General features: G+C 42.8%; 1 protein-coding gene across 1 annotated transcript; it reads right to left on the reverse strand.

Annotated features, from left to right (window-relative positions):
- Positions 1-2,267: 2,267 nt before the first annotated feature.
- Positions 2,268-5,101, reverse strand: LOC109751848 (uncharacterized). The gene is made up of 2 exons (XM_040391576.3): positions 4,826-5,101; positions 2,268-4,757 (listed from the first exon to the last, which is right to left on the reverse strand). The coding sequence occupies exon 2, from the start codon at positions 4,685-4,687 to the stop codon at positions 2,540-2,542; it is 2,148 nt and encodes a 715-aa protein (XP_040247510.1). The 5' UTR covers positions 4,688-4,757; positions 4,826-5,101; the 3' UTR covers positions 2,268-2,539.
- Positions 5,102-12,656: the final 7,555 nt, after the last annotated feature.

Below are 12,656 nucleotides of genomic sequence, written 5' to 3' on the forward strand. Positions count from 1 at the left end.
ACTACGTTTGCGAGTCCATCCGCTACACGACCTGTGAGCGGGGCTACACTGAAGAACAATATGAAGTGCGTAAGCAATAATATTCACAATTTTATTTTATTACCATCATTTGTGTTGAGTTTCATTTATTCATATATATATATATGTATTGACCCCCTTCTTCAAATTAGATGTTTCGGAAGCGGGATGAACTCCTAGCACCAGATCGTATGCGAGGAATTCAAGAGGAATTGGCGGCATTCTTCCTTGACCACGTGATCGCTGAAAACAGAGAATACTATGTGGACCCTGTGTTCCTACAATTTAATTAGGAGATTGTATTGTAAGAGATAATTATTGTATATATGTAGCCGGTAGTGTCGGATAGATATACGAGAACTTGTTGGTTCGACCAATATCTCGGAGAAGGAGAGGTGGTCGATATCACTTCTCTCTGTATCCATATGTTCATGACGACCTTCTGTTTCCTTCATTTGATTACTAGCTAGCGTGTCTACTCCTCTCCATACGTATATAGTACGTAGCGTCGACCAAGCATGGAGATAAAAGAGGACACTTCTCTCTATTAATTAGCTAGCTAACACAATATATGAAACACCTAAATTAACCCCCCAAAACCCCTAAACCACCCCCTTTCAAAAAAAACAAAAACCTATGCTCCTGCCAGCTGCTGACGCGTGGATGTCTATTGGTCCCGGTTGGTGACACCAACCGGGACAAAAGGCCCTGCCTATTGGTCCCGGTTGGTGGCACCAACCGGGACCAAAGGCCCTCCTGCCTGGGCTCCCCGCACCGGCCACGTGGACGGCCTTTAGTCCCGGTTCGTGTAAGAACCGGGACTAAAGGGCTAGGGCATTAGTAACGACCCTTTAGTCCCGGTTCCAGAACCGGGACTAAAGACCCTTATGAACCGGGGTAAAAGCCCCTTTTCCTACTAGTGACATCCATCACAAGCACACCTTTGCAAGCTGAAGCTCTTGCCCTTCTTTTTGCTGCACAGGTGGCCAATCGTCTTCACATTACCCAGCCTACATTTCTCACAGATTGTCTTTCTTTGGCTTCGGTTGCGGCAAGCAGAAGGATTTCAGAGGCTTCTACTCCTTGGTCTATCAGGAAAACTTTGGCTGATTCCTTCCACTACTCTTCAGATCTTCAATCACAGGTGTTTCACGTTCCTAGAGAGATAAATGGAATTGCTCATAATGTAGCTCATCAGGTTCTTAGATCAGATGTTAAACCTGACATATGTTGCTTTGCCTCAGCTCACAGGAATATGCTATGCCCTGTAGTTTCTCTTCTCTCTAACTTTCAGTTTCAGGGATTTGTAATTCCTGCTGTACGTTGTTACTGAGCTGAGTGAAAAGTTTGGCGCTTTGTGTGCCTTCTGTTGTTCAAAAAAAAGAGGAAGATATGTAAACGAAAATTAAAAGTTGGATCACACAGTTAACTGGTTCAAGTTCAATAAACTTAGGGATGAACGTTCAGTCCAGGATTTCACTCTTGCCGCCTGCAAATAAAAAGTTCATGTGGAAATCTCGACAGTTTAGTCGCTGAAGTGCACAAACCCACATTATCCACCGCAGACAGCGGCTCCGACACTTTAGGACACATTTGTGGTGGAACTCCCAGACTGTTTGCATGGCAGCGTAGTTTGAGTCATCATTACGTCCCCAGGATATTAACAATATACAACGCAAAGAAGGATAACGACGTGTCACTACAAAATTACAAATTCACATGTAAGATCAAGGGGAAAAGGTTAACCATGTGGGGCAAACAATAAAAAAACTCAGTCAATCTGTGATGTCCAAACAAAAACTCAGTCAATAGCACCTAACATCTTCGTTATAATCATGTAGGGCACCATGAATCTGGACTTGAAGTCATGATGAATAGAATGTTAAGTGGTAATGGACTGATTTTAGTTGAGGACACCATGCTTCCCATATAATGTAAAAGAGAAATGGAATACAGGAACTAACTTACTGCTACAATTTAAATGAGTGCACGTGCACAAGACAGTCATGATGATCAGTACAATGGTTGCTGCCAACTATAACAGCATGGTTAATGGAGTACAATGGTTGCCAACTTGCCAGGCTTTACTCCAAAGTTTACTCAAGTTATAAAGGGCTGAATATCTAGCATATGACCATCAGTACAGCAGAAAAGTAAGGCAAAAGGTGCCAAGGATAACTTATTAGGACAAATCCAGGACTCACAAAACTAATTAAAAATTGAAGCTTAGCTGAGGCCAAATGTGTAACTCCCTTGAAGTAGTAGCCATCCTTTTGTATGAAACACATATAGTGGATCAACAAAATGGTGATAGTCAGAAAGTTTACTACTAGCTTGTTGGAAGAAGTACTAAAAAATCTCTAGAAAGGGTTGACAGTCAGAAAGTTTACTACAGTTTCCAACGATTATTACATTTCAGACGTACTAAAAAAAGAAAAGGTTGGAAGAAGTAACCCACAAAGAGAAGTTCAGCCCTCGATTAGCACTACAGAGCATCTACGCAAAATCTGTAGAAAAGGTTTCAACCAGTGTCCTGTTCCAGAAAAGAGTGGTATTTTTCAGGGAGTAACCCCTTATATTCATGGCCTTTCCTCCCTGAAGCAAGTGCAGTCAACAAGGTAGCTGTGGAACCTTCAAGGGTGAAGCTCCTCTCATCAACTTTAGACAGATAAGTCCCAGCCCTGGGCACATCCCCTTTCTGAAGTAAGCTTCTAACTATAGCATTTAGCATGCGGGAGTCGGCAGCACATCCATTCTTCTCCATAGAAAGGAATAGATCATCAGACTCTTGTAGAGAACCTTCTTCTATAAGTTTTTGTATCATTAAGCTATATGTAACAACATCGGGCACTAATCCTTTGGCCCAGATACCATCAAACAAATCTTTGGCTTCTTCCTTTCTCCCACCTTTAAGCAACGCACCAATCATAATATTAAAAGTGATAATAGAAGGTCCAACCTTCCCGTCCAACAATTCCCTGACAACAATCAATGCATCATCTATCCTTCCCTTCATAGAGTAACCATCAATCAGTATGCTATAGGTGAAATCATCCGGTTTCAAGCCACTTGAGCACATATTGTCAAGTAACTTCCTCCCTTCATCCATCTTACCAACTAAACAGTATCCATGTATCAGTGTGTTGTAATCACGGACAAAAGGCTTCACACCCATGTGTACCATCAGGTCGAAGATATCCTGGGCTTCCATAACCCTTCCCTCTTTGCAAAGGTGGTCCATAATTATGTTGAAGAACACGGTATCAGGATAGATGCCACGATTCAACATTTCAGAAAATATTTCATGAACCCTCTCCCATGCGCCACAAGAACAAAAACCACTTATAAGGGTGCTGAAAACTATGATATCAGGATCTAATCCTTCGGTTATCATTTGATTGTATTGGTACATAGCATCATCCATTCGGCCCATGCTGCAAAGCAAGTTTACAACCACTCCATAGTTCGCTACATTAGGGTTCAATCCTTGCTGCCGCATTTTTGTAAATATATGCATTACGTCACTAACCATTTCTTCTTGAGCACATGCAGATATGAGTATGTTGTAGACATGATGATCTGGTGCAATACCATTTTCTACCATCAAATCAATGAGACAATGCATATCATGAAAAGATTTTTCCATAGCATACCCATGCAGTAGAATACTGTAGGTATAAACATCCGGTTTTTGGCCCAAACTGATCATAGAATCAAAAATCTTCCTAGCTTCTGCGCATCTTCCGCTCTTGCAAAGATAATCCATCTGTATAGTGTAAGTTACAACATTTGGTTGAACACCATTTCTAGACATTTCCTTGAAAATCCGATCCACCTCTTCGCACTGTCCTAATAAATAATATCCATGTATCAGACTATTATATGTGGCAACATCTGGAAGAATTCTTCTATCAAGCATCTGTTGAAGAACCTCCTCAGCCTTGTCCATTGCATGAACCTTGCACATGCCAGAGATGATGGAACGACAGGTCACAACATCCGGTGATATCCCCTGACGCAGCATTTCAGAAAATAGGGTGTAAGCTTTGCCCACCTCACCCTCTTTCAACAGGCCATCAACTACGGTGTTATAGGACACCACATTAGGTTGGCAGCTACCTCCATGATGTACCATCATGTGAATCAGCTCAAGAGCCTCTTGGCTTCTCCTTTCGTTGCAAAGACCCTTGAAAAGAATGTTGTAGGAGAAATTGTTGGGTACGCAGTTAAACATGGGCATTATTCGGAGTACGATGTCCATTGCATAGCTGGTCTTGTTCTCTGCACAGATGGCCTTGAGTAGGTGGCTGAAAGTGATCATAGCATCTGCAGTAAATCCCATCTTGATGATGTGTCCCATGGCAGTGTGTCCAAGGTCCAGGCGGCCAGCGCGGCAGCAGCAGTCGACCAGAATGGCATAGGTGATACTGCAGGGCGCCACCTTGGACCTTGCGATGCGGTTGAAGAGGGAGACGCCGAGCGCAGGGCAATCACGGCAGACAACGGTGAGGAGGCAGTTGATGGCATGGATCGAGGAGCGCCCAGCAACCTGGAGCAATTCGTCAAACAGGTGGAGTGCGTCCTCGGTGCCAATGTCTCCGGCGTGGTACGGAGCCTTGATGTTCTGCTCTAAGATGCGTCTGCCGACGGGGACAAAGCGGCGGCTCATAGCTCCACCTGGCCGGAAGAATCCCTCGAGGGGATAGGATGGCGCCGCCGCCGCTCACCACCGGCGCAGCCTGGGCATGAACCTGGGGTTAGAAGGAAGGAAAGCAAAGCAAGATGGACGAGATGCCAGGATGCTCACCTTCGAGTTGCAGCTGCTGCAGTAGGTAAATGCGCTGTACAGGAGATCTGGCCGCCGGCGAGCTGGTCGACACGGCCGCAGCGTTGAGGGGGAGATCTCCGCGCTCGGTGTTGGCTGCGGCGGCCCTGACGAGAATACGGCCTTCCGTCGCCGCGCGCTGCGTCCCCGACGCCGGTGAGGACGACCGGCACCACTCTGTACTTCCGCCGCCGCCACTGGCCTGAGACCTCGGCTCTCTTCCCCCTGAAGAAGTGGCCTTTTGTTGAATAAAAACATATCGGAGCCCGAGTGCGAGTAGTCTTTTTGAAGACGATGTTTCTTTTTTTAGTAAGACAAAAAAAGGCTCACGGACTGGATACAAAAGCAACACCACACACACTAGACTGGATACAAAGATGATAAAGATACCACCAAGCAAACGAACGATAAGTAACAAAGCACCACTTCAGATAAATAAACAAGGACACAGCAGAACATCGACGAGCCGAAGTCTGCAAATCGGTGTGTTCAGGAAGGGCACAACATCGGAGCGCCGCCACCGTCCGATCGAAGTGATCCCGGATTTCACCCGGAGTGTCTCGGAGAGGATCGACCAACTGCGACGGTGCCTTCAAGAAGGGGGCGATGGGCGCCGTCACTGACGCCCTGCCCAATGGGGACAGGGTTTTCATCCCAGCCTGCACGATCCAAATCTGAAACATGCTACGGGCACTGCCATACCCCCACCACCGGCCGCCGATTGCCAGCCATCACGCCGCCCTCACGACCATGATAACTGGCCAGCATCCGAGCCACGGGCTCTGCCCACAAGCACTACGGCTCCCACCACCGGCGAGAATTCACACCACTCGCGCTGCACCGCCCCCTCCACCAGCCGAAGTGGCCACGATAGAGGTTGCTGCCCGCAGCCCTTGCCTTCCGCCGCCCGCACCGCTGTGAGAACCGGCCAGGCCGAACACAGCAGAACTAGGCACAATCCGCGCCCTCAACCTCCCAGCACACATCTACCACCGCCACCGACACGCCATTGGCACCACCAGCCGCTGGCGACTGCAGAGCGGGTCACCCACGAGCCCAGGACCGCATGCAGCCTCCATCGCACTACAGGCCACCGACACTAGATCGGCCAGATCTAGCCGGACCGTACCATATGGCACAGCCTAAGAAAGATGCCATCCGCAATCGCCGCACCGCCTGCGGGCTCCCAGAGCGCCGAAGCACCGCCACCAGAGGGCCACACCGCCGCCTCGGCCGCTGGGCCCCATGTGAGCCCAGCACCTCCGCATGCCCAGGCGTCCTACGCCAGCCTAAGAGGCGAGAAAAAGGGGAACGGAGAAGCCCCGCCGCCGCCCCGGTCGCTGGGGCCCATGTGAGCCCAGCACCTCCGCATGCCCAGGCGTCCTACGCCAGCCTGAGAGGCGAGCAAAAGGGGAACGGAGAAGCCCCGCCGCCGCCCCGGTCGCTGGGCCCCATGTGAGCCCAGCACCTCTGCATGCCTAGGCGTCCTACGCCAACCTGAGAGGCGAGCAAAAGGGGAACGGAGAAGCCCCGCCGCTGCCCCGAACGCTAGGCCCCATGTGAGCCCAGCACCTCCGCATGCCCAGGCGTCCTACGCCAGCCCGAGAGGCTAGCAAAAGGGGAACGGAGAAGCCCCGCCTAGTGAAGGGAGTATTAAAGATCAAAAAATGCGTGCGCACTATATTATGGAATGAAGGGAGTATTAAAGAGTAGAGACCGCCTAGTGACCGGTCAATGCACAATCGTGGGGGGTGTGGGTACAAAATGTAATTGGAGTATATTATTTTAAAGAAAACAATACGTGATGGTAATTTGTTACCACTTCGTAAGGGACATTTAAGAAAAAAGTCCAAAACAAAGCTTCAAGTTGTAGACGAAAGATAAACCAAATCCTGAATTTTAAATCCCGGAAATTGGCACTTTGAACTTGTAATCCCGGTCTATTTTACACCCTAGACCTACTTGGCACACAGGGAATACTACAATCCCAACCGGGATAACCTGCTACTCTGACAGACGAAAATTTGGGCTGACCCACTATACCACAACAAGAATTTGTGAGGTTTAAAAAATGTTTGCACATTTTTTAAATTGTTCAGAAGTTGAAAATGTTCATGTTTTCTATTTTTGGCACAAATTCAATTTCCTTTTGCGTTTTTTTTAAGTTTAGAATTTTTTAATTCATTTCACATTTTTTTAACTGTCTGTGATTTAAAAAAGCAAATTTTTCAAAAAAATGTTCAGAATTCCAACAGTTTTTCACATGATATGATTTTTTTCTTCCGATTTTCAAAAATTGTGTCACAAATAATGTTTTTGGAATTTCATAAATTATTTGTCTTTTCGAAAACATCGAACCGTCAAACTTCAAAAACACTTTTTTGGGGCAAACAAATATTGAAAACGTAAACAAATTTGGAAATGTCCGAACATTTTATAAAGTGTGAGCACGTTTTCGAAATTCTGAATACTTAACAATCAATTTTGAAAAAGCAAGCACTTTTTGAAACATATTTTTTGTTGAAACCGGAACAAAATTTAAAAGTACAAACACTTTTTTAAAATTCAAAAAATGGGAACAAAATTTGAAACCTGAACAAATGCGTACAGAAATGTTGTGCCATCTAAAAAAATATAACGAGTTTAGAAAAAAATACGTGGTATTTCAAAAAAATGTATGTACAATGTAAATAGTATTCATGTGATTCAAACAAATGTTTTGTTCATTCAAGAAATGTAACATTTCAAGAATGTTCATGTGTTTCAAAAAAGTGTGCTTGTGACATTTTCAAAAAGAAGTGTATGCAATGTAAAAAAAGTTTGCATGATGTAAATAAGTGTGCCATACCCTTAAAAGAATATACATGACATGTCTTTGAAAAAAGTGTATACAGTTTTAAAATGTTTAACAATGTAAAAAAAATGTTCATGTAGTTGTATAAAATATTTACTGTTGTTAAGAAATGTAAAACGTGTATTTGGAAAAAGATTACCGTGTATTCAATTTGTTTGAAAACATGTAGTTAAAAAAATTGTAAATAACGTATCTGAAATATGTCGAAAGCATATCAAAAAATATTTGCGCTGAAAATTTACATTGGGTAGTGAGAATAATTAGACATGTGTAAAAAAGAAAACTGGTTACCGGTAAAGAAACAAAAGAGAATCAAAAAAGAAGACAATATGAAGAAAATCCAGAAAAGAAACCAAAAGTATAACGAAGAAAGAAACACTAGATAAAACCAGTGAAAAACAAAGTATAACGAAGGAAAAAAACCAAAGAAAAAAAAGAAAAACCAGACCAAGGCGAGAGACTGCACTAATGGGCCGGCCCAATTCAGCGAATACCCGCTAGATCCTCTCAAGGTTCAAAATAGAGCGGGGTCAGTGAGTTCGGTGTGCTGATTTCAAGGATTGGGAGTTCAAGGTTTGGTTTAGCCTTTTCCTATAAATTCAAGGTTTGGACGGTCAACAACCACTGACACAAACATGACACCCCACGACGAGTATGTGTGATGTCCCGGCTGCATGCATCGACGTTTGTGCTAGGTGTCGCGGCCACACTTATTATCCATCAATGAGCAGGCAACATGACGCACTAGCATCCCTATCCGTTGTCGGCGTGCGACAGAGCCCAAGGGTGCTAGGTGGTTTGGACGGACGACAACTGTTGAGGATCAGATCTAAAACCATACCTCAACTCCTCATCTCGCCACCTTTCTCCGGGTTGGAGCTGGTAGCCCCCAATGTCGTCATAGCACAGTTGACACCATCGTAGCTGAGGACAATTAGTCAAATGCCACCTAGATATTGTTTCATCATGTAGCAACACACGGGTATTTAGCTAGTGTATGTTGTTTTAAACTAATAATACATGTTTGTTTCCCTAAGAAAATACATGTTTGTTTATATTTCGAAGATCCAAAAAATAGATAATGTGTGTGTTCATGATTATGGTGATCATGGAACATATCCAAACATATTGATGCCACAATGATCCCATTTTCCCCTTTCCTTCGTGTTTTCGGCATGAAAATGAGTAAAAACGTAGGTCCAATTGTTGATTTGGGTTCTTGGATCTGAAATACCTCTATTTGAATCACCACCTGAAAGAAATTTAAACATCACAACGCTCCAAACCATGGAAAAATTATGAACCAGTAAATTTCTAGAAAGCAAAAAGAAACCTAAAAAGTGAAATCGTTTGAAACATGAAATATGTTGAAACCTAAATGATTTGCAAAACCTATCGAACATGTTTGTAAGGGAACAAAGATGCCTTGTCCATGTAAGGCAAGCAAAGGGATAAATATTTTCACCAGTTAAAATAGACTATATCTCACTTGCTCTTTTTACATGAAAAGAAGAGGTAAGTTTAGTATCCATAATTGATCTGCATGAACAATTTAATCTTTTCTAAAGGATTTACTGCAGCGAACATGTTTCTTGACCTAAAAATGAATGAAGGTCAAATTGGCGTGGGATGTGGAGAAAATGTGGTTCCTACATCCTACTAATCTTAATTCATTCAACATATATCCTAAGTTCAATTTTTGAGAAATGTTTTCAAATATATTTTTTCTATCTTATGAAACATCAATCGTATATGTACCAATAAAGATGAACATTAGATTGCCCAACCCAACAGCATATTCATAGGTGACATGCACCTTTGACACCAAGCGTTGGTTTCTCTCTCTTGCTTGCTTCATCTTGCTTATTGACCATCTTTGACATCAAGTATTGATTTTCCTATTGCCTCCCATACCTAAGCCTAATTGTTGTTGCAGTATATGCCTTAAGTTTATTTTATGTAGGCACAGGGGCAAACGAAAATTGTGGAAAGACAAGCATGAATGGAGATTGGTTATACAATCATGCTATGCGGATCTCTTTTTTGCTTATGCGAACATTCAAATGAGATATGTCCACGGGACATAACAGACAAGATGGATATATATGAGGTGCATGAGTAGAGTAGACTTTAAGAAGAAATAAGGACCGAGCAAATGACAGTAACAAAAAAATGTAGCGGCTGGTGGGTGGCAGGGTACATGCACTAGGAATATTATCACAAATATGGCTTTAAAATGACTGCGTGACAATTATAGTATGAACACTGGTACATATTGGTGCATGGATCACCATTTGTAGGGCCTGGGCAGAGGGAGGGAGTACATCACCCGGTGCGTGGATATATACATTGCATCTAATGTTCAACTAGCAAAAGCGAGATAGCAAGTTCTTCGATAATCAACACATACTTTTTTGCTGGTATGAAAATTTTGCAGATAAGAAATACAGAGGAGTTAGTGGCTTGGAGAGACTAGAAAAGAATGGAAGAGATCCTGAAAGTATATTTGGGAGTAGGAGGCATCCGGGACAACACGAACAGACATTCAGACGTATGTTTAGAATAGTTCCGCTGCTGTGGACAACCTGGAGCTGGAGCACATCGCGGCTGCTAACAACAGCCGGGAGGCAGAGAATGTCGCTTCTGATATTTGGCTAGACCCTGAAGACGACGACAACCTCGACCTACAGGTACCTCATGAAACTCGTGATCATGCCATGCCAGCAACCCCAAAGGTGTTGTTCAACACTGACAAGATCAGCGACTTCGTGACCATGTTAAATTAGTGATTGGTTGACGCTGCTTCAAGTCACGGACTAGTCTCTTCTTTTGATCAGGCTGCGGCAGGGATGGTAATATCATAGTTCTGTCATTTAAGAAACATATAAGCCAATAAATATGCATGTAATGACAAAAAAAAGGGGATGGACACAATTGTCTCTAACCAAATTTCTACAACACATCACACTGTTCAAAAGATTAAAGATAGAGCTATATGTGCTGACCGCCGTTCAAATTGTCAGGCATATTTTGACTCATGTGCTCACAACCTTCTGAAAAACATGGAGGTAGATGCGTCGATTCCACGGTCAATCAGAACGGCAGGGGTGAAATTACTGTTTGATGGATACCAACACGGAGAGCTGCAGAGGCGAAATTTAACAGAGCAAGAGTCACCAGCAACTATTGTAATACAGGTAGTTTAAGCGCCATTCGTATTAGCTATGCAGTTCATAAAGATCTCCCAGAAAAAGCAAGAAGTGGCAACAGTTCTGGCAAAGTGAGAAAAAAACAAGCATCGTCCTTCGTTTCCATGCATGGCAGTTCTAATGATACTAGTCAAGTGTCACTAACCCAGTACTGCGTCGAAAGAACTTAATCATTACTCTCACACAGTATAATGTGGTGCTGAACTGCTAGGACTAGGAGAGCAAACTCAGCAAGAAATTTGCTAATTCATTATACAGATTGAGATCTTTAGCCAATCAAGGATCAGCCTATGAGCAAGTTTGGATTGAGATTCGCTAATAGTAATATCAATGTTATTGCCACCCATAGGCCGAATGCCTCCTTGCGCGCGGGGGGGGGGGGGGGGGGGGGGGGCACTACCTTAACATTCCATCAAAAGAACTTACTTATTACTCTCTTACAGTGTAATGTGGCGCTGAACTGCTAGGAGAGCAAACTCAGCAAGAAATTTGCTAATTCGTAATAGAGATTCAGATTTAACCAAGGATGAACTTATGAGCAAGCTACCAAATTGTAGACTTGGTTAGTGGATCATTATACCATGGAAAAGAGAAGATACCTAAGAGCACAAAAGTATGAACCTAAGAGCTGATAATAGTACACCAAAAATGTTTATTCATGTACACTGTAAAAAAACGCAGTAACAACCCAGTATGTTTGCCCAATAATACAATCAGACAGATATAAATTTCTTCAGAAAATTGAAGAAACATCACCTCCTATGAGTCGAAAGTATTTAACACCCAAATTCCTATTAAAACCACCCAAAAATTGAACAAAAACAAGCAGGAGTAAAGATGTGAGCATCTAATACCTCAGTTTGTGTCTCCGTACCTGAAAACCAGTTTACAAGAAAAGAACTAGGACAAGTTAATACTTCTATTTCATTAAAGAGAGACAACCGTTTTTACACATATTGTACGTCCTTTTCTATATATAGATCAAGAAAAGAAAAATGGTCTATATGACCTTGAATCAGTTCGGCAAAAAATATAGTTGATAACATATCCAATGGACTCGATGAATAATCATGTGACAGATATGTTGATCATTGGAAGGATGGAAATGTCTGAAAGCTAAAATTTTCCACCTGGGTTAAGAGATTGCTTTACATTATGAAATTTAAGGTAAAGAAAGAGATCTCTGCCAGCAAGCTAGCTATCTTTTTTGTTTTTTCATGTTGTTACGTTTACCCTGCTAAATTGTTATATTGATGTAGTTCATTAATGGAGTTCAGACTACAACACAGGATCATACCAAGAAAATAAGCATAACTGACCTCTTGAAAACAATAAAAGTGCCAAATTAAAGAAGCCATGCAATATTGTCTATATTGCAAAATATGTATGTTACACTATTTCAAATGTATCATATTTATGCTGTTAATGTTCATAATGAATAGAATTTTGAGTGGTAATGGACTCTAGTTGAGAACTGCATGTTCCCAGTCAAATGTAAAGAACAAAGGGAATACAGAAACTAACTGGCTACTAGCAACTTCAGTGAGTCCACTGGCAGAACTCGGTCATCATATCATGATCAGCTGTAAACAGCATGGTTGCTGGCTATTGACAATGGTTGCCAGATGTCCATCATTATAGCAGACAAGGAAATGGACGTTGAGATTAATTTATTAGGTCAAATCAAAGACTGACAAAAATAATATAAATTGCAGCTTAGTTGACCATTGAAGTAGAAGCCAGCCATATA

Source organism: Aegilops tauschii, chromosome 6 (genome assembly GCF_002575655.3).
Source record: "Aegilops tauschii subsp. strangulata cultivar AL8/78 chromosome 6, Aet v6.0, whole genome shotgun sequence".
NCBI classification, from domain to species: Eukaryota; Viridiplantae; Streptophyta; class Magnoliopsida; order Poales; family Poaceae; genus Aegilops; species Aegilops tauschii.

Bases quoted from the DNA above. Each gene is read 5' to 3' on its own strand.
- LOC109751848 (XM_040391576.3), bottom strand. From the start codon at position 4,687: ATGAGCCGCCGCTTTGTCCCCGTCGGCAGACGCATCTTAGAGCAGAAC.